Genomic DNA, 22,111 nt, shown 5'->3' on the forward strand with positions numbered 1-22,111 from the left:
CGTAACCTCCGCTTCACTGATTGGTTTTCCTAGCGCTAGTTTGCCTGCTTCAGTCAATTGGGGCAATCTAAGTCTATTCAAGTAATGGGTTCAATTCTCTAAGTTAAGTTCCTGACCCTTTTTATATAAATCCTCATAGAAGGATTTAAAGGTATTTAGAATATCTTTCTGTTTTGTGTGTATATGATCGCTGACATCCTTGATGGCCGAGATAACGTTCTGGTTCTGTTTGTTTTTAAGATATGAAGCGAGTAGTTTGCCCGCCTTATTGGCTTCGCAAAGATTAATGGCTTTAAATTTGATTACCCATTCTCCCGCCCGTACGCTCAGAATTTGAATATACTCCTATTTCTTTTGCGTGAGTGATGTGAGGATAGAATTATCTTTTAAAGAACTGGCATGGGAGGACTCCAGGGTTTTGATTTCGCGGTCTAATTTAACTAATTCAGTATTAATGTGTTTTTTTTATTTTCCGTTTTAATTTCAATAATTATTCCCCTAATGGTAGCTTTCAAAGCATCCCGTAGAGTATTAATGTTAGTTTCAGCAGTGTCATTATGCTTAAGATAATCTATAATAGCCTCTTCAATTTTCTTTTTGTCCTCGGGGTCTGATAAACATCAATATTAACGTGCCATTTTTTTGGCGAAGGTTCATTACGACTGCCTGCCAATTTATGTTTAAAACGTTTTTATTGAAACAAAACAAACCATGGGGGAGGGGGATAGTAGGTTAGGGTACACTTAATACAATCAAAGAAAAAAGGTGCAACTCAAGAGGGTTAGCGATGGATAGCTCGATGGGCCAGGGGAAAAGCACAGTAAATGAAAGGCTAGAAATGCAAACTGTGGAATCCCTGCGTGCATATCCAACACCCCAAATCTGAGCAATGAAAGCCAGCAGCAACTCGACAAAGCACAATCCCCCCCCCCCCATCCCCCATCCCCCCAGTAAAGAAAGGAAGGAAGAAAAAACAATACCCCACCCCCCCGTCCTATGGTCCCGCGTCCGATTAGTCCTCACCAAGAAGCCCCGCACCCCCCCCCCCCCCCCGGGGGCCCCTGTCTCACATGTGATCTAGTCCGCCGGGATTACCGGCGGCGTCAGCCTGAGAAGCCTAAGATACCTCGGGCAGGTGAGCTCCCGGAATTCGGTGGACAGCAGCGCTAGAAAGGGTTGCCACAGCTCTTCAAATTGGTCTATTTCCCCCGCCACCGTGAGCGACAGCTTCTCCATTCCCAGCACATGCCAAAGCCTATGCAACCAACCCGTGATGGAGGGGACAGTGGCGGTGCGCCAGTGGATAAGTATGTTCTGGACCGCAGACCCCAGCGCAATCGCGATCTGCCTGCCCCTGCGGGACTTCAGTGGGTACATTAGGTCATTGGGGAGGCCCAGCAGGACATACGCCGGGAAGCGCGGCAGCTCTATCCCAAAGTGCTTATCCACCTCATCCAAAACTTCCTTCCAGTAAGCGGTCAGCACGGGGCAATCCCAAAGAATGTGTGAGAGGGTACCCTCCTGCCCGCAGCCCCGCCAGCACCCCTTGTCAGTGTGTTTATGCATTTCATACAGTCGCTCCGGGGTGTAATACCAATAAGTGGACACCTTAGTGAAGGTCTCCTTAATCAATCAATCAATCAATGACACTTATAAAGCGCGCTACATACCCGTAGGGTCTCAAGGCGCTGGGGGGGGGGGGGTGCCGCTACTGCTCGAATAGCCAGGTCTTCAGCTTCTTCCTGAAGGAGAGGTGGTCTTGGGTCAGGCGCAGGTCGGTCGGGAGGGAGTTCCAGTTCTTGGCGGCCAGGTAGGAGAAGGACCTTCCTCCTGTAGTCGCTCTTCGGATGCGGGGGACGGCGGCGAGGGCGTGGTTGGCTGATCGGAGGTGGCGCGTGGGAGCGTAGAAGTTGACTCGGCTGTTGAGGTAGCTCGGGCCTTGGTCGTGTAGGGCTTTGTGTGCGTGGGTGAGGAGGCGGAAGGTGATTCTCTTGTTGACGGGGAGCCAGTGAAGGTCTCTCAGATGTCCGGAGATGTGGCTGGATCGTGGGATGTCGAGGATGAGTCTGGCTGAGGCGTTCTGGATCCGCTGGAGTCTCTTCTGGAGCTTGGCGGTGGTACCGGCGTAGAGGGCGTTACCGTAGTCCAGTCGGCTGGTGACGAGGGCCTGGGTGACGGTCCTCCTGGTCTCGGTGGGGATCCACCAGAAGATTTTCCGAAGTATGCGTAGGATGTTGAAGCACGCCGAGGAGACGTTGTTGACCTGCCTGGTCATGGAGAGGGAGGAGTCCAGGATGAAGCCCAGGTTGCGTGCATGGTCTGTCGGTTTGGGTGCGGTGCCCAGGGCGGGAGGCCACCAGGAGTCGTCCCAGGCGGAGGGTGAAGAGCCCAGGATGAGAACCTCCGTCTTGTCCGAGTTCAGTTTCAGGCGGCTGGTCGTCATCCACTCGGCTACCTCTTTCATCCCTTCGTGCAGGTTGGCTCTGGCGGCGGCGGGGTCGTTGGTCAGGGAGAGGATCAGCTGGGTGTCGTCGGCGTAGGAGATTATGCTGAGGTTGTGTTTGCGTACGATGGCCGCGAGGGGGCTCATGTAGACGTTGAAGAGGGTGGGGCTCAGAGATGATCCTTGTGGGACGCCGCAGATGACTTCGGAGGCCTCTGACTTGTACGGTGGTAGGCGGACTCTCTGTGTTCTTCCGTCGAGGAAGGAGATGATCCATTCCAGCGCCTTGTCCTTGATTCCGATGTTGCTGAGGCGCCGTACTAGGGTGCGGTGGCAGACCGTGTCGAATGCCGCGGAGAGGTCTAGGAGGATGAGGGCCGCTGTTTCTCCATTGTCCATCAGGGCTCGGATGTCATCGGTGGCGGCGATGAGGGCGGTCTCGGTGCTGTGATTGGCTCGGAAGCCGGACTGTGAGGGGTCGAGGGATCCGTTCGTCTCGAGGAAGGCGGCCATCTGCTTGTTGACGGTCTTCTCGATGACTTTGGCTGGAAACGGGAGAAGCGAGATGGGGCGGTAATTCTTGAGGTCGGTGGGGTCCGCTGTTGGTTTCTTGAGTAGAGCGCTGAGTTCGGCGTGTTTCCAGCTCTCGGGGAAGATGGCGGTGTCGAAGGATGTGTTGATGATGTCTCGCAGGTGGGGTGCGATGACAGCGTCGGCCTTGTTGAAGACGTGGTGAGGGCAGGGGTCGGTCGGTGATCCGGAGTGGATGGAGTTCATCGTGCGGGTGGTGTCTTCGGTGCTGATCGGGGTCCAGGCGTGGAGGGTGGTGGTGGGTGGGGGTGGTTGGACGGTCATGGTGTGCGTTGGTTGGTTGTTGAAGCTACTGTGTATGTCCGTGATCTTGTTGTGGAAGTATGAAGCGAGGGAGTTGCAGAGGTCTTGCGATGGGGTGATGTCGTTGTTTCCTGCGCTGGGGTTGGAGAGCTCTTTCACGATGTTGAAGAGTTCCTTGCTGTTGTGTGCGTTGTTGTCCAACCGGTCCTTGAATGCTGTTTTCTTGGCGGCCCGTGTGATATGCAGAGTGCCGCGCCCGATACGCAATTTTGTCCCATTCCTTGTGGCTGAGTGTCCTACCCAATTCCCTGTGCCAGCGCTCCCTCCCCGGATTGTAATAGTGAAACGGCGGGGGTTGTAGGTACTTGTACAGATCGGTAATTAGCTTAGCGTCGGAGGTCCGGGTAGCCAGCCACCTCTCATACGGTGTAATTTGACGAGCAGCGGTGTCACGCACCTGGGGCTGGAGGGCCCAATGCCGAACCTGCATGTAGCGCAATCTGTCCAGCTCCGTCAGGCCGAACTCCTGGCGGAGTTGCTGGAACGGAATCACTCCCTCCGGGCCATAGATCTGGAAGAGCGCCCTGCAGCCCGCCTGCACCCAATGGGAGAAAACTCCCGGCTCCATCCCTGGGGAGAAGTCCGGGTTGCCCGCTATGGGTGTGAACGGCGAAGGGAAGGTGGTGAGGCCCCGAGCCTCACAGACTGCGTCCCACACCCGCAGGGGGACCCGCGTAATAAAAGAAGCGTAAAGGTTAGGGGGGCGGTGCGCGCGACGCAAGAATGGAACCTCTTGTAAAGTGCGGCCCGCCACTGCCTGGTCTTGAAAGAGCCAGTGTTTGTCGGACTCCCACCTGCTCCACTCCACCAAATATCGCAGCTGTGCCGCCTGGAAGTACTTACGGAGGTCTGGAATACCGAGGCCCCCCGCCTCCGGAGCAAGCGTGGAGAGGACCCTCTTCATTCGTGGCTTGCGGCCCTGCCAGACAAAGCGGGAGATGTCAGCCTGCATTTGTCGTATCCAGCCCACCGGGGGCTGGAGAGGGAGGGCCCGGAAAAGATACAGTATCTGGGGCAACACCGTCATCTTAACCGCCGCGATTCGCCCCAACCAGGACAGTAGGCCTTTGCTCCAGCGACCAAGCTCCTCCTTGATCTTCCTGCTGAGGAAGGCATAGTTAGCCGTAACCATCTCCGGTAATGTGGGCGCCAGCAGAATCCCCAGGTATGGCACCGTGGAGGAGGACCACTGCATGGGGAAGAGTCGCTGAAGGTCCCTCCTGGTGTCCGCAGCCAGGGACACGTCTAACGCCACCGACTTGCTCATATTCATTTTGAAGCCGGCCACACAGGCAAAGGCGTCTAGTTCCTGGAGGCAAGCAGGCAGCGACCTCCTAGGGTCGTCCAAGGTCAACAGGACATCGTCCGCGTAGAGACTGACAGTGTGGACATACTGGCCCATCCGGACCCCGACCGCGTCCGGGTTATCGCGAATCCTCTGAGCAAACGGCTCCATGTAGAGGGCAAACAAGAGCGGCGAGAGGGGGCAGCCCTGCCTCGTGCCGCGTTCGATGGCAAATCCACCGGAGCTGCACCCGTTGACCCGCACCGACGCTGAAGGATGCTTATAACAGTTGAATACCATGGTGCGGAACTTATCCCCGATTCCCAATTTCTTGAGAACCAGCTCGAGATACGGCCAGTGAACTCTGTCGAAGGCCTTCTCCGCGTCGACGGACAACAACATCCGCTCCCCCGGGATCCGCGAGGCCTTCTCCAGAACATGCGCCACCCGCTTGGTATTGTCAACCGTCTGTCTCCCGGGTACAAAGCCAGCCTGGTCCGCCTCCACCAATCCGGGGAGGTGTGGACCCAGCCTGGACGCTAGAATCCCTGTGTACAACTTGAGGTCGACATTTAAGAGCGAGATGGGTCGATACGAACCGCAGAGGGCCCGGTCCTTCCCAGGTTTCGGAATTACCGCGACCGTCGCCCTCAGGAGATCCGGTGGGATGGCTCCCGATTCGGAAAAGGAGTTAAATAGCCGAGTAAGGACAGGGGCCACAGCCGTGCAAAAAGTCTTATAAAACAAGGACGTGTACCCGTCCGGGCCCGGGGCCTTACCATGCTTCAGCCGCGCGATAGCGGAAATCACCTCCTCAACATGGATATCCCGCTCCAGGTGGTCCGCCTGAGCCGGATCCAGCACCGGAAGGGTCACCGACTCCAAATAGCTTTCGGCGTCCCGTGGCGAGGAGGGCTCCTCCGCATACAGCGCCTCGTAGAAGCCGCGGAAAGATTCCGCTACCGCTGAGTCCCCGGAGACTACCACCCCGTCCGTGCCCACCAGTTCCCTCACGACGCCACGCTGCTGCGTGACCCGGAGCCGGTGTGCTAGAAGCTTGCCACATTTGTCCCCCCCAGTGTAGAAGGCGTGTTTCAAGCGCAAGGCGGCATACTCCGCCCTATCAAGATCCAATGCCGACAGGAGCTTCCTCGCAGCCTTCAACTGCCTCCACACCCTTGGCGCTCCCGTGCGGCGGTGGACCTGCTCAAGCTCCCGGACCTGAACGGTCAGCTCGTCCCTCTTCCGTTGCCGCTCCCTATTTTCGGCTGCGGAGATAGAGATAAATTCCCCCCGGAGGACTGCCTTCAATGCCGCCCACTGTGTCGCCTGCGAAGTGTCGGTGTTGCTGTTGTGAGTTAGGTAGTCCTGTATGACCTCCCCAATACGCTGCACTACAGACTTTTTGTGTAAAAGGGTATCCCGGAGGCGCCACACCCCCCGAGAGGGGGAGGCCGCCGGCCACTGGAAAACGCCGGTGACTGGTGAATGGTCAGACAAGGTCAGGACCCAGATGTCCGCCGCCGTGGCAGCGGCATGCAGCGGTCCACTCACCAGAAGGTAGTCCAGCCGTGAGTAGGTTCGATGTGTGTGTGAAAACTAAGAGTAGTCCCTATCCGTGGGGTGCATGGAACGCCAAAGGTCGTGTAAGTCCATTTCCGCAATCCGGGCCTTCACAGCCTGGGACAGTTCCCCCGTCTGCGGGAAGCGCTGCGCCGATCTGTCCATCACAGAATCGAAGACAATATTAAGGTCTCCCCCCAAAATGACGTGGCGGTCGGGGGAAGCAGTGACATCCACCAACACGGAGTCTAGGAAACGCTCTTGGTGGTCGTTTGGGCTATAAACGGAGCCGACCGTAAACGCTATGCCCCCTAAGCGCATGCGATACGCAAGAAGCCTCCCCTTCTGTTCAGCACACTTATACAAAACCTCCCCCCTAAAGGAGCTCGCTAGAAGAATGGCTACCCCCGCCGTCTTGTTCGCTGCCGAGGAGAAGAACTGGGTAGGGAACTTAGCAGAGCGCAGCCTATGGCAATCCCGGGACAATAAGTGGGTCTCCTGTAAGAGGCAAATGTCCGCCTGCGTCCCCTCCAGCAAAGATAAGATCGCTCTGCGCTTCACGGGGTTATTCAGACCCTGAACATTAAGGGTCACTACCTTTAGGGCCGACATTCCTCTCGGGGATCGGGAGCGCCGTGCAATGGGCAGGGGATCAGCGGATGGGGCGCGCGGGGCAGCCGCACAGGACAAGCCATAACATACCAAGCGTGGGCATGGACAACATCGGACGGGACCTCCCCAACCCCAGAACAACCCCTACACCCCCCCAAAAAACAACCCTGGCAACTAGCCAAACGCAAACTCAAGCACCCCATTGTCCCAGTCAAACCCCAAAACGGGCAAGTCCGTAGAAAGGAACAAAGTGGACGTCCAGCCACTCACCTCCAGCCGCTCCCCCCAAACCCCCCCGCCCCGTACCCAGCATTTAAAGAAGCTAAAGGCATCTCCCCCCGGAGTGAGTATTAGGCCGTCAAGGCCACGCCAGTGGAGCCGGCCGAGTCCCTGGCCGCCGCCCTCAAAGCGTCGGCCATGTCCGCCCTGATGGTAGGGGAATCAGGACGCCCTGCGCTGGCCGCTGATCGTCGCCTCGCCGACCTCCGCCGGCTCCGTCTCTCCGAGGCCCTCCACGACGGTGTAGCTCCTTCCTCCTCCGCCGCCGTAAGCCCCAAGACTCCACAAATGTCCTGCAAGGAGCGAAGCTGGTGTAGCACCCCGTTCCAACGAAAGATCAGGCGGAAGGGATGACCCCAAGAGTACGGCGTCTCGTGTTCGCGCAAAAAGTCAGTGGCAATCCTGAAGGACCTGCGTTTCTGCAGCGTGATGGCGGAGAGGTCCTGGTAAAGCGCCACCGGCCGTTCCCGGAAAGTCAGGGGCTGTTTCCTGCGGGCCTCAGTCATGATGCGTTCCTTCAGCGGGAAATCGGGCAGGAAGGCCAGAATGTCCGGTGGAGGTGCTGATGATTGGCGCTGCCGGCCAACCCTATGTGCCCTATCAATGCTAATGGGGAAGTCCGCAGCTTCCCCCAGGATCTCTCGGAACAGGTCCCGCAGGTAGCTCCCCAGATCGGACCCCTCGTCTGCAGTCGGCACACCACGCACTCGAATGGTGTTCCTCCGTGATCTGTTCTCAAGGTCCTCAGAGTGGGCCTGGAGCTCAACACACTGCTCCCGGAGGCGGAGAACGTCCTGTTGAAGATGGACTATCTCCTCCTCCCGGCGTTGGGCCTCCGTCTCCACCGTTTCAACGCGCTCGCCAAGGCCCTCCACTTCCCTGCGCACTTCCCGGACCTCGCTGGCCACCTCCCGCTTCAGCGTCTGGAAGTCCTCCCTGAGGGAGCTAAACAGTTCCTCCATAAAGGTCCTCGTGACGGGTGGCTCCCCCCCAGTCACGTCCGCCGAGGCCTGGGAGGTCCCCGGCGAAGGCTGTGTTCTGTCCCGCAGTTGCTGGGCCCTGCCAAGCATGTCCGGCAGGGTGCGGTCCTCCTTCTTCGAGCCTCCTCTTCCAGACATCGCAAGCACTACGGTCGGGCACTGGTCCAGCCGCCTCAGGGATGCCCAGCTGCTGGCAAGCACTCGACGTGGGTGTCCCCTCACAAGCAGGGTCGCTGCGTCACAGGTGACAAAATGGCGGTCCAGCCCGGTCACCGCCAGCCGCGGGTGCCCATCCGGGACAGGAATGGAAGCTACAGTGGGGGGCTCCTCATCAGCACATCCCCCAAAAAGTCAGCCCGGCAGCAGCGGCGGTCACATACATCCGCCAGCAAGGGCTCCGGCGAAGGCCACCACCACTGATCCCACGGGGACAAGATGGCGGCAGGGTGAGGCAGGGCAGAGCGACCAGGCCCGGCGACACCACCGGGGCCCCCAAAACGCACAGCAATCGAATAGGTTCCACCGCCGGTTTGTCTGTCACACGCAGGGGCCCCGATGGTCCGACCCCAACAGAGAGTCCGCTGTACTTCGGCCAAGGGACAGGGGCCTACACAGTGCGAAGTGTCGCCGACACAGGTCCGAGTGCCAAAGCACCCGTCCTAAGTCTTCCGCACCGTCGGGTCCCCTCCCGCAGGGCTCCTTCACCCTCCGTCGAGCGACGGGCCAGATTCCCTCCAGATCGCAACTTTTAGCACCAGGCCCAGCCGAGGCGCCCGGACAGCACTCTGATGCGCTCTGCCTCTCAGGCCCTCCTTCGCTCCTCGAGCTCGATCGGACTTTTTGGGGGCTTCCCCCGAGGCGATCAGAACCAAAACGGCAACAACGTGCGCCCCAGGTGCTCCGCCACGCTCCTCTTCCACGCTGAGCCTCAGCGGGGGGAGAAAAGCATAAGAAAAGGGCTCAAGCTTGGCCGGGCCGGAGGAGCTACGGGAGGAAGCGTCCGCTCACCCCGCCATCTTGGCCACGCCCCCCACTGCCTGCCAATTTAACACCAATGCACGAATTATCCGACACCAGCTTAGGGGATATATCTGAATGTTCAATTAAAAGCGTGAATGAGCCTGAAATGAGAATGTAATCAATTCTAGTATATGAATTATGTGGAGCGGAGTAAAAAGTATAGTCTCTGGAATCCGGGTGTTGAAGGCGCTTGGCATCTTTGAGATTAAATTTAGAACATATAGTGTGAATTATGGCATGCAATCTGGTGGGGTGGTATTTGCCGTTAGAATGTCTGTCGATTATCGGATCTAACAGAATAATAAAATCTCCACCAACTATGATAAGATCCTCCTAAGGAAGATCTTCTATAGATTTTGATATACCCTCCCAAAAGACTAGATCATCTATATTGGGGCCATATATGTTCACATGTATAAGATCTTCTCCTTTCCTTAGGTGGGTAAGTAAGAGTCAACCATCACTGTCATGAGTTTGTGATTCTAACAAAACATTCGCTTTTTTAGGTATCGAGGTGATCACCCCCTTACTTTCTTTTTTTGATCCGCCGGTGAGCAAGCAATTTGTGAAATTCAATTCTGTTTAATAAAAGTAGCATCTTCTTTAGATAGTTGTGTCTCTTGTAGTAAAATGATGTCCCCTTTAGTGTTGGCTAAATCAAATATTTTTCTGTGTTTAATTGGGTGATTGAGCCCTTCAACATTTAATGATATTATATTGAGATCTTCTGCTATGTTGCATGATCGAGGTTGTGCCATCATATATACAATTGATAACAAGATGTACTAAACACGTGCGTAATAGAAGAGGTACTGACTTCCACAGTAAACACTGAATCATTATCATAAAACGCAATCACTGCATAAATATAACACAATTATAAATGCCAACCATAATTATGTACGAAATTGCACATAAGTACTCTTGTCTAATAGGACCAAGATGTAGCCTGACAAATAATAGAGAAAAGGCAAAGAACAGAAGAAAAGAGAACAAAATAGTAAGAAACAAAAGGGAATATCCAAGAAACAAAACAAAGCACACCTCATATTCTGGGAATTCCCCCCCCCCCCAACCGCCCCACATCCTTCTCCCTCCCCACCCTTCCCTGCAAAACTTGAATATAGGAGGTGCAACGGCAGGAGCGTCCCACTGTCAAACTTAGTTTTACTTAAACTAACAGTGTAAATACCTCCAGAGGATATTGTATACATCATAGCAAATTACTTATATAACCAAAATAAAACATGAGCCAGGTTATTACCAAGGGAAAGAAAAATCCCAACTATACTCACATAGTATAAGTAGAAATATTCAGTGTGGTAAGAGTATTTAGTGCATTTATCTATCAAGATCCCTAGGGAACACTTAACTTGTAAACAGAGAGAAATAAAGACTTGTATGTGTTAAGGTTTCCTCTTGTTGGAGGAGGCCTGAGAAAAATCCACGTCCTGAGTGGATGGGTCTTCTAGGAAGTTCCCTAAGTCCAAAGGGTCCGTGAAGTAGTGATGACTGCCATTGGCTATGATTCTAAATCTGGTTGGACCAACAAAGAAAAACTGGATATTTTTATCTCTTAGTTTGACCCGTAAGCCAAGGAACCCCTCCCTTATTTTTTTTCAGGGTTTTATATAGCGCGAACTTGACCCGAATCCAATCAGGTATCAGAGCGCTTTACACAGCACCAGTTACGTTACATTAGGACACACATTCATTCTTTGTTAGGCACGGGGAGATTAAGTGATTGGCCCAGAATCACAGGATGTTCAGCGTCATTACCAAGACTCGAACCCAGTTCCCCAGGTCCGTGGTCAAGCGCCCTAGCCGTTAGGCCACAGTAGGTTTAGAGTAGTCCTGCGTGAAGATTATTTTGTGGCCATTCCAAATGAGCTGTCTGGTTTTACGGGCACAGTTGAGGATTGCTTCAGTGTGTTGAAACCTCAATGGTCTACAGATGATGTGGCATGTTGTTTGTCATGAAGCAGTATTAAAAGTTGGTATTCTCTGTGCTCGATCAAGCTCTATAGGATTAGCGAATTTTAAGCCTGTGAACTGAGGTATCCAGTCCTCCAAGAAAGCGAGGCAAGATCCTGCAACATCTTCTGATCCTTCCGGGAACACCTACAATTCTGATATTGCCCCTCCTATTTCTATCTTCATTCTCGGCTGATTGTTTCTTAAGATTGGATGTCAGATCCCTGAGAGACTTCAATTCTTTGCAGGACTTAAAAGAGACATCTTCAATATCGCTGATTCTTTGTTCGGCGGCTGCTAATTTAGTTAATCGTACTCATATCTGCTCTAATGGCAGTTAGTTCTAGCTGCATTGTGTTCGTATTCTGTTTAGTAGATTTAGCTATTTCATGGACTTCCGCTAATTTTTTAAGGATCATGTCCATGGTGCTGTTAATGTCCGCTTTAGCTTTGATGGGGAAGTCAGAAAGCGATGGTTTTCTCATATTCTTTTTATACTGAATCCTGGACTCCTTTTCTGCCATTGTGCACGAATAGGAAAGATCCTATACAGTTTGGGGATACAAGCACTAATGCCGTTATCAGCGTGAAATATTGAAGGAATATTCTCCTAAATAATGCAGCCTAGAACCCTTGTTCAGGAACAGACTGTATTCAGCGGGGGCTACCTAGTGGCATACAGATTCAATGATTAAACAACACTCTCCTCATTTGGCATAAGTGCTGGCACAGTGTTTCATTATACTTGCGTCAAATCTGCAAAGTTCAGCATATTAATAGTAGTTTCATCATCGACCCGGGCCGCCCATTTTTCCCTAGATGACTGCACCAAAATCACAGTATGTACAAAAATCCTTCTAGCCACAGGAAGCAACTTTTATTTGGGTTGATAGCTGGAACACAGCTGTAGAGAAATAAAGCGGGCACTACTTGATGTAAAAGCAAGTTTGAGGCGAGGTGACCCCTCAATACTACTTAGCGCTGAGCTTCTGACACCGTCTTAGGAACAGCTATCAGTGACAACCATGTAGTCAATGAGGTGAAATTGGGCACACAATAAAGTGCTCCTCATATGTATCAGCCGCTGTCCCAAGAGCAAGTGCCTTCTCGCATTTCCTTTAGTACTCGACACCATCGGGAAAATTATAACCCCCACGTCGTCATGAAATCGCCATTTTATAGTCAGGCACTCTGCAATAGCATTCACCAGCGAATGAAAAAAGTCCCTTCATGCAGCGCTTCCCTCAGATTACTTGCACTGCATCCACCTTGCGTGAAGAAACACTCAGCCTCCGCTCCCCATCACCACTGCGATCGGAACAGCATTCTCTGCGTGGCTCTCGCATCCACCATTTTAGGGTCAGGCCACAACAAGAAACAGACACCGCAAGCTTAATAATTGGCCAAAACGTGTATATACCTGAACGGAAGGATTGCCAGATTAAAACCTTGTGAATTGGATGCCTAAGAAGGTAGACCGGGTAATCATAGTCCTCAGATGGGTCAGAAAAGCTGTCGCTCGTAATCCGCCTTTTTTTTCTTTTTTTTTTTTTTACATCTTTTTATTAAACATCAAACAAGCTTCAGTTCAATATCAATTCAGAAATGACCTAGTAGGAGAGACAGATGGTACAGGTAACCTCCTTCTCTTGTTGTAAACCATAGCAACATTTCTCCCACCTCAATACACATTTCCAAAGGTCTTTATCAATGGCCTCTATACTTGGCCTAGGCACCCCATATATTTTCACCTTTACGTGGGTAGCCCTGACTCTGATATATCACCTGTTCCGCCTCAGAGCACCAGTCTAGGTCTTTCTTCCAGGCTGCGAGTGTGGTAACCCACCTTTTTGTGCGACACGAATCACACTCTGCTAAGTTTCCAACGTTGATTACTTCTAAAGCAGCACACCATGGTCGTCACGACAGCACCCACAGGAGCAGAGCTGGTTCAGGTGACGAATCCTGATAGTCCGGTGTGCTGTCGACCGCTGTACCTCTGGAATTCGCGCATTCCTTCTCCGCTCAGAACAGAGAGACGAGATCAAGCAGCCATCGGCTCTGCCGTCCAAGCCACACCACCTATGATGCATTTTTATTAAAGAGCATGGAGTGAAGCAACAAAATTCCAAAGTGAGCAGACAAACAGGCCAGTTTATCGAGTGAAATGCATTCATATGAGCATGGAAGAGTAGGTTTAGCAGTGGCAGGAAGAACCTTATTACTTTTGGTGTATAAAGTGTCCTGACCCAAATACACACACACTCTCGTCCTCAAATGTAAATACTTAAACAACTTTTTTCCAGAAATGGTCTGGAATTGCCTGCTGTCATTTCCAGCCCCTGCTGTTCTCATTTCCTAGACTCTGTAAATGTTCCCAGATTTCTTTTCCGCCAACCCGTCCACTTCCCCACATCATTCCGCAAATATCTGTTAATATGCAAGTTGAGTTCAATAGTTTTAGTCCATTTTCCAAGAAAGTCATACAAGTGTTTTAATAAAAAATGTACTATTTTAAAACATACAGGCTTAAGATAATCTGCCAAATCAATACATAAAATATATCCAGTCAACAATCATGTTAAAATACGGAATATTTACAAGCACTAAAAATCTACATATAATCCTGAAACAGAATACAGTACTAACAAGATGCGCATAAGACCCCAGATAGAAACAAAAAAGCACCATTTGAGGCCAGAAGCTGTAATTCTAAATAGGCTAGTCTGATTTCCCCAAACCCATGCGCGGGTCTTAGAAATTTATGGCGGAGGGCTGAGAACTTTGGACAAAACAAAACTATGTGCATGGAGGTAGAAATGGAGGCATAGTCACAGGTACAAGAGGGCAACGTAGATTGTAAAAGCCAAACCCCCTTTGAAAATAACAACTGGTGAAAGATATTCAGTCTCCGGGAATGTTAAAGATACCGATGATAATTGGACATATCCAGAAGAAGGTAGGGCTGCTTTCCCGAGACTGATTCCTTCAGAACAAAGCCTTGAAACTACTGTTTTGTTGAGGCACATTTCTCCCTCTCAGCATCCACTATCTGGGCAAAGGCCTACTTCACCCAGATGAAGTCCTTTTTTACAGTACCCAAAGGATTGAGAAAAAGATCTGGGCGACCCTGTTTGAAAAAAGATTTCTTGATGTATAAAATCCATGGGATCTGGGTGGATTTATCTACTGTCAGACAATCCTGGAGGATAAGTCTATTTAGGTGAAAATCCTCTTTATACCCAACAGTATCCTAGGAGCGATGGACAAATGCAAATGAAATCGGACATAAAATTCAAACCCAGTTCCTCATGGACAATTTCGGCAGGGGTGTCCTGGCTTACGGCCAGGAGAATTCTGAAGAATCTGTTTTCGATTACCTGGAGGTAATAATGTTAGCATGGCCCCAGATATCACACCCAGAAGTGGCCTCCGGGATGCACTTAGCCTTGTAGACCTCTAAGACAATTTTAGGAAATTTGTGCCCTATCCGCCGGGCAAAGTCGTGCACACCAGAGATGGCTCTTTGCAGTGTGTTTCCATTTTTCTTGATCAGCGGGGTCCAGCTGAGGACCGAATTCAAATGAAGACACAGGTAAGAAAAAACATCCACCCTGAACAAAACGTGGTCCTGTGCATAGAGGTTACAGGATTTTTTTTTTTTTTGTGACCGGCTACCATAAAGACAGATTTTTAAAAAATTGGTAGAAAGGTCCAGATTACATAGAGAAGGATCGGAATTGATCTTCGGCCTGCCATGGGGACATCTGCTTCGATATTAATTAAAACCTCCTCTAGCCAATTAATATACATTATGAATAAAAAGGGAGCAAGGATACACCTCTGCCGAACACCCCTTTTAAGTTTAAACAGCTGTGTACACTCACCATTGGGACCGTATCTGATCTGACCACCCCGTTAATTCCATCGTGGAGGTCTCTTATGAAAGCTGCTAGGGCGTGGTCCACCCCCATGGACCTCAGCTCAGACCAGAGTTTCTCCTTGTTAACTTTGTCTATGGCTGAGCTGAGATCCATGAAAGCCATGTGAATAGCAACCCCTTCACCGGAGTGTATTTGGAGATCAGAAGATGGAGGTTAGTTTTCTGTTCAATAGTCCCCCTGCTGGGCTTAAACCCATATTGTACGTTAGAGAGAATAGCCCTCTTGTCCACCCACACAGTGAGTTTCTCAAGGATTACCCTCCCAATGATCTTGACCTCCACGTCAATTAAAGAAGTGCGTCTATAACAGGCCGTATATGCAAGTTGTTTCTGTCTTGTTCCTGATTTTTACCACCAAGCTCTACAGTATCGACAATGCTGCCCCTGTTGTATCATACCCCCTGCTGCTTGGCCTCCTTCCTGGTAATGAAAGTAGTAGCTACAATAGGTGTGATGCCAAAAGCTCTACTACTGTAGCAACTTCGTAAAATGTACATACATAGGTCTCTTTAAAAAAAATAAAAAAAAATTGGCTAATGGTAAAAATATATTTTGGTCTCAAAAAAGCACACATTACCATAGTAGTCCCTGGCACTGAAGGAAACAACTTTGTTTGTTGATGTACTCGTTACTAAAGGGCAGCCTGCTGTGACTCACTGTGAAGTCAACCAATGGCTGAAGTGGGCTGATCATTGCCCCGTGATGCATGCTGGAGTGGGAGGAAGAAAAATATGTGACACAATCACAGACTAATGGATGAGGTCGGTCTGAAAATCCCTATAACTTCTGTGTTTATACACATAATTTTAGCAAAATCAAAAGGTCTTTGCTAACATTAGACCTAGAATAAAAAGCAATCGGTCTGGCATTGGCTGCCAGCCTCTTAACTTTGCTAATGCTATAATGTAATGTTTTTTTTGTAAAACCTTACTACAAATATGGTAAGTTGAAAAAAAATAGATAAATAGAAAGCCTTGCAAAGACAGGTAGAGTGGCTTGTGTTGATAGATTGATGGATAGAATGATAGGGTTGCATAGATGGAGTGGGTTGCCTAGATAGATAGATAGATAGATAGATAGATGGATAGATACAGATAATACGACATTTGATAAATAGATAGAATTGCACTGATATGCAAACAGGTAGACCAGTAGAGTTTCAAAGATAGATACATTTGCAAAGATGGATAGATTTGCTTAGATCGAGACAGATGGAGATAGGACAGAAAATTGGAGAAACAAAATAGAATTGCATTGATCGATATACAAACAAGTAGATCGAAAGAGTTGCATAGATAGATTTGCAAAGAGCGAGAAAAAGAATTACAAGGGTAGATCAATAGATACATCAATAGACCGGTTTGCACAGATATAGTGATAGAGTTACAAAGATAGATAAATAGATAAGTAAATGGATAACGAGAGCTGGACAGACAGGTAGATAGATGGGTAGATAGACAAGTAGAGAGTGGAACAGGTTAATAGACAGACCGGTAGATACGCAGGTAGACAGACAAACAGATAGAAAGATAGATAAACAATAAAGACTGGTATTCAGAGTTGTAAAGATAGATATATAGATGTGGCTCAAAACTGGAATAAATGACACTGTTTCCCTTAGTAATCTAATATTTAAATCTCTATAAGCACGAAGTACAAGAGCACTGAAAACAAACTAGAAAGATATACAAACAGGTTATAAAACCTAAATTGTTTTAGAAGTAGAACTGTGATCTTCAAAATACATATGACATACTAAAGTGCAGTTATAAACCCACTTCATTGCCTGCATACTAGAAGGAGGATACATTCATAAAGAACAGTTTCAAATGGATATAATCTGGTATGGTGGGAAATAGCAGCAGTCAGATAAAGGCCCCTCCAAACGAGTTTACTGGAGAGGAACTGATAAAGCTGGAATGTTCCCTAAGCTGCTGGTAGAAAGCATCCTGCTATTACATCAGGATCTAAACATAAAGGCAACACTAAAGTATTACTCAAGTAAAAACAAAAGTACTGGCAATGAAGGGAACTACCTTGTGTGTGGATGTGATCCTTGTGAAAGCAAATGCAGTTACTTAAAGTGAAGTTAGCCAGTGGCTGAAATAGGCTGACCCACTGCCCCATGCTGTATACTGTAGCAGGTAGAAACAGTATGTGAATAACACAACAGCAGACCTGTGAGCTGACTTAAAGCCTCTTTAAGTAAGTATAATATACATACACATTTAATAAAATCAACAGGTCTTTGCTATGCTAGACCTAAAAATGAATTTGATCTATTCTAGTGTAATGTAAGCTGTGCTCATGTGAAGCACTCCCAATGCCCTCGGGCTGAGTTTGTGTTATGTGAAAACAGCAACAACAACAAAAGCCGCTCGTTGAGCCTGCCACACTTGGGGACTGTCACTTGCTTAAATAACTAGAAAGAGCGAATGATCCAGCATCTAGTTTCCATCTGGCCTCTGTGGATGTATGGAAATAGGGATCCCATGAGACAGATGTTCCATTACCTTCCATAATATTGTATCATGTTTTCTCTACTAATAAGCCATACCGTAAACCTAGATTCAGCAGTATAGATGTGGCACATTATGGTACATGTTGCTGTGTATGTTGCAAATAGTCCTCCTGAATATTTGCATTCTGCACCTAGCGCCTTCTTGTTGTCAGCTGTCTGTAAACTGGCATTCGGTGTAGAAAGTCTCTTAATAACCACCCTAAAAAAGGAGAGGAAAGCTATTGGTAAACACCTGTGACATAGCATTTTAATAGTAGTAAGGGCTTTAATTCTACAGAAGAAATGCAAAAACATTTGTAGGAATGAAACTGAAGCAGATAGCATATAGAGATGTAGAAGATCAAAAAGGAAGGGCCAGGGAAGCGGTGAAGTATGGCCAAAAGCCATTTTATCACAAAACAAGGCAAAGCTAATAGGTCTTGCCTATGTGCGAGCTGTCAGCTTTGAGCTATTGGCTTTGCCAATGTCCTTTAGCCATGTTGTATAGCAGCATGGCATAGAGTGGTGAGTAGCATAGAATGGGGTGGAGTAGCGTAGAGTGGCTTAGAATAACAATAAACATTTGATAAACATTTTGTTTACTTACAACAGCTACTCCTAAGAGTGTTCCGGCGTGTGGCAAAAAGTCTGAAGATCTAAAACCATCACTAATCCTGCTAAAAAAGCCAAGTTTTCAACTGTTTTAAAAATGTTGTACTGTCTCTTGTAGCTCGAAGCTCCAGAGGGATCTTATTCCATGCTACAGCTCCTAGGTAGGTCAGTGACATTCCTCCTGTTCTGGCCTTTCTTATTTTGTGCACTGCCACCAACGGTTTATTGACCGATCTCCGGCTTTTTGTGGGCAGTAAAAGTTAAATCATAATCTAAGATAAGCTGCTCCTGTTTAGTATAAAGTTCCATGTACTAAAACTAGTGCTTTGAACAAAATCCTTCTCTTAATGGGAAGCCAACGGAGATCTCGCAGATGAGAGGACATCCGCGTTCTGATTGGAAAATTCAGAAGTAGACGAATTGCTGCGTTTTGGAGAACTTACAGCTTAGTAGTTCAGTAACTAAATCGTCAATAGAGATGGTAGATCGGTTGAAAGTAACACAAATAAGCTGTATGTCTGTGTTAAAACTAGGAAAGCAAATTGTATGTCGGGAATGATACTGAAACGCTCATAAAAATTAAAATAAATAGTGTATTGCAAAAAGACGAGAGAGAACATGCGTACTTGCTCCATACTCCAAGGAGGAGCTAACACAAGAAAGGAAGGGAAGCCTACAGGAGTTAACCAATCAAAGGACTGCAAATGAGAGTGACAGCGAAAATAAACTAATGGTATGCTGTGATAGGGTTGTAGCCTACTGAATTGTAAACAATGTGTCACGCAGTACAGCACAACCTAAAAACTGCTTAAAGCAGAGGGAAGAAATCGGGAAGATGGTGGCTTAGATAATGAAACATACAAATCTCATCCAGAGCCCTTAAAAAAGACCCACCTGGCAAGCCAAGGACACAGCCCAGTGTAGTAGTTAACACCCAAGTGCACTACTCAATTTACACTTGAATTTTCTGATGATAAATGATAACAGATGCTGTTCAAAAGAAAGGTGATTTACTCGACCTCACAAGAATGCCTATAATAAAAAAACACAAATTTCAAACTAAATAAGCCCTTCTCCCTACTGATTCAGAAAAGGTGTTTCATAGGGTGGAGTGACTATATCAATCATGCATACTTCCATAATTTGGATATAGGGACGATGGATTTTGGTACCTGTAAATCAGGCTAAAATTAGCATGTGTTATCTCCTACCTGAGAAATTTCTTCTTTACAGTGGTCATGACACTTATGCAGCCGCTTCAGGAAAGATCGGAGGGGCTGGCTGGGGGGGATTTTGAGATACGACCACGAGCAAAAATTAATTAATTAATTTTCCCTTTTGGTAGTCTCTCGAAATCCCCCCTCCCCCTCCAAGCCGGCCCCACCGCTCTTACCTGCAGCAGCTGCACTGATGCCTTTGTGCCCCATAGCACTGAAGTCATTGTTCCTTGTAATGAGTGACAAACCAGAAATTAAAAGAATCCCTATCGGTACATTCTGGAGAAAGCTGGTGCTGTGTTTGGACGACCTACTCCTCAACTTGGGGGAACCCTGGTTATACTAGTACCCTCAATGTTTTATTCCAAGAGACCTTTATTTAAATCCCTGTAAAACATAAAGTTCCAGAATTGGCACTATTAAATCCTGGACATTTACACATTTGATATCCGATAGTTTCATTGGTATAGAGTTTTTTTAAAATCTCCTAACCAGTGTCCGATATGTAGCTTGAAATGGTCAGTACTGTCGGCAGTCCTTTAAAAAGCCTGATATCTTGCATAACAATAGCATGTTTGAAGGCGAGTTTGAAGCATCCTAAGAGACAAATGGTAACCAATTGTTTGCCTTTTTTGTAGTGTCCTTGATGACGAACAGAATAAAATCCGTCAGCTGAAGTTGGATAACCAGGTAAAATAACATTATGCATTCCTAATGTACATTTAGCGGTTTCCAAAAATATCCTGGGTCTTTCACAGGGTTGAATCCCAAAACTGATCTAGTTTGGCCGATTCGTAAGTGCCTGTTGCTCGTCTATCTAGCCTATATTCTGTCTCTGTAGGAGGACCACTCTGCTCATGCTGTGCTCTAGCCATTTTGCAGTTAACTTTGTGGTTGTTTAATGGCCTGCCAATGATATCCTTGCAACTGAACAGTCTTTCTGCTTTCAGGCCCAGGTAACTGGGTCACAGAGGATGTTGCTACATCCTCAAAATTCCATGTCTTGTGGCCATTATGATTTCCTCTTGATCAATTACTTAATGCCGGATGCTGGATGCCAGATGTTTTACATGCTTGTAAACAATTACTGTAGTGTCTTTAATAAAATATTGAAATTAAATGTGTTATTGTTAGGATGTGACTGTCCCCTGCATTGATACAGATGCTTACCCCTGCTCTGAGTGATGCGACTGCATGTAAAACTTGTATCCTGCCTTTTTGTAGGCCCAGCTAGCATGCTAATGTGGCAAGCGCACGGAGTCCTAGGCCTGTCCAGTGCAAAGCTAAGGTCTAGAACCTATCAGTAATGCAGTTACAACATCGTTGACTAAGCCCTAGTGACTGCACATCTATCACAAAGTCGTGGTTATAGTGAAAAAACACAGTGTCCAATGTTTCAGCATATGGTGGTTGTTGGAAACCCACTCCCACACTAGAAGGGGTGGTGGTGGTCTTCCGGACACACTGTGGTAGCTTGGCTCGAGTGGTCAGGAATCAGGCTCCGTGCTAAGCATACGACATACCCAAACAATAACCATGCGTGCATCCGTTCCAAAAACGACTCTACACCGTAAAAATTATGAAAATATCTTTCTTTATCTTCTTTTTCTCTCAGTTGCTGATTGGATGAATAAATAACAATCACAATATACAAACTTTTTAGATAGTGCAGGTCAAATAAATACTGGCTTAATGATTCAATAAATAGGGGTGATCATAAATAAAGAAGGCATAAATATAAGTGCAATACATACAGGCAATTAAATATTCTGAGGCAATAAATACTGTAACCCAATAAATATTGTGCATCAATAAATACTGTGGACCAATAAATACAGTGGAACAATAAATAGGTTAAATACAATAAATACAGTGCCCCTAATAAATACTTAAAAGCTGACAGTGACACTCATGGAATCAGATCACTTTTGAATTCCTAAGGGCTGATTTGGCCCAGGCACAGCTTGTGGGGATGTGGAAGGCTTGAGGGTGTCTACTCCCTGGTTTGGACAAGGCTGAGGCCTAAACTGAGGTAGATCAAGGGGGGAATACCTGGCTCTCTCTCTCCACACAACCTCTCTAGATTAGTCCCAGCTCACCCCTGGCACAGTCAGGTTGGTTCCAGCACCTCCCTAGCCCCTTAGAGCAGTCTCTCAGGTCTCCACAGGGCCTTAGGCGCCCTCTACTCCACTTACTGCCCTTTTTCTGATGCTCCGACGCCGCTGGAGTCGTGTCGATGCCGTGAGGCGGTTCCGGTTCGATGTCGGCGGCCTCGGCACAATGTCAGTTCTTGACGACGCCGGTAGGCGGCTCCGGTTCGGTGTCGGCGGCCTCGGCTCGATCTCGACCTCCGATTCGATGGCGTCGGGCAGTCTTTACTCGATGTCGACTTCGGGCGGCTCCGGTCCGATGGCGACCTCGGATTCGATGACGTCGGCCGGCCTTGCCTCGATGTCGACTTCCGGCGGCTCCGGAGTGCGATCCTCACTCCCGACCTCCGGTGCTCCTCTCCTTAGGTTTCCGGCGACTCCGGAGTGCGACCTCCACTCCCGACCTCCGGCACGATCCTCTCAGGTTCCGGCGACTCCGGAGTGCGACCTCCACTCCCGACCTCCGGCACGATTCTCACAGGTTCCGGCGACTCCGGAGTGCGATCCTCACTCCCGACCTCCGTTACACTTCACCTCGGTCTCCGACGACTCCGGAGGGCGGACTTCACTCCTCCGATGACGCCGCTCACTCGACCTCGGGTGACTTCCTCCTCGACCTCTGGTATTCCTCACGACCTC

General features: G+C 48.7%; 1 protein-coding gene across 2 annotated transcripts in view; it reads left to right on the forward strand.

Annotated features, from left to right (window-relative positions):
- TULP3 (TUB like protein 3) overlaps positions 1–22,111 on the forward strand; it is a 498,377-nt gene that overhangs the window by 156,193 nt on the left and 320,073 nt on the right. For both annotated transcript variants that reach the window (XM_085652317.1, XM_085652315.1), the window contains exon 2: positions 19,961–20,012. In XM_085652317.1, coding sequence (XP_085508443.1) covers positions 19,961–20,012 — 52 coding nt within the window. The remainder of the gene's footprint in view (positions 1–19,960; positions 20,013–22,111) is intronic.

This window comes from Triturus cristatus, chromosome 4_1, assembly GCF_964204655.1.
Source record: "Triturus cristatus chromosome 4_1, aTriCri1.1, whole genome shotgun sequence".
Taxonomy (NCBI): domain Eukaryota; kingdom Metazoa; phylum Chordata; class Amphibia; order Caudata; family Salamandridae; genus Triturus; species Triturus cristatus.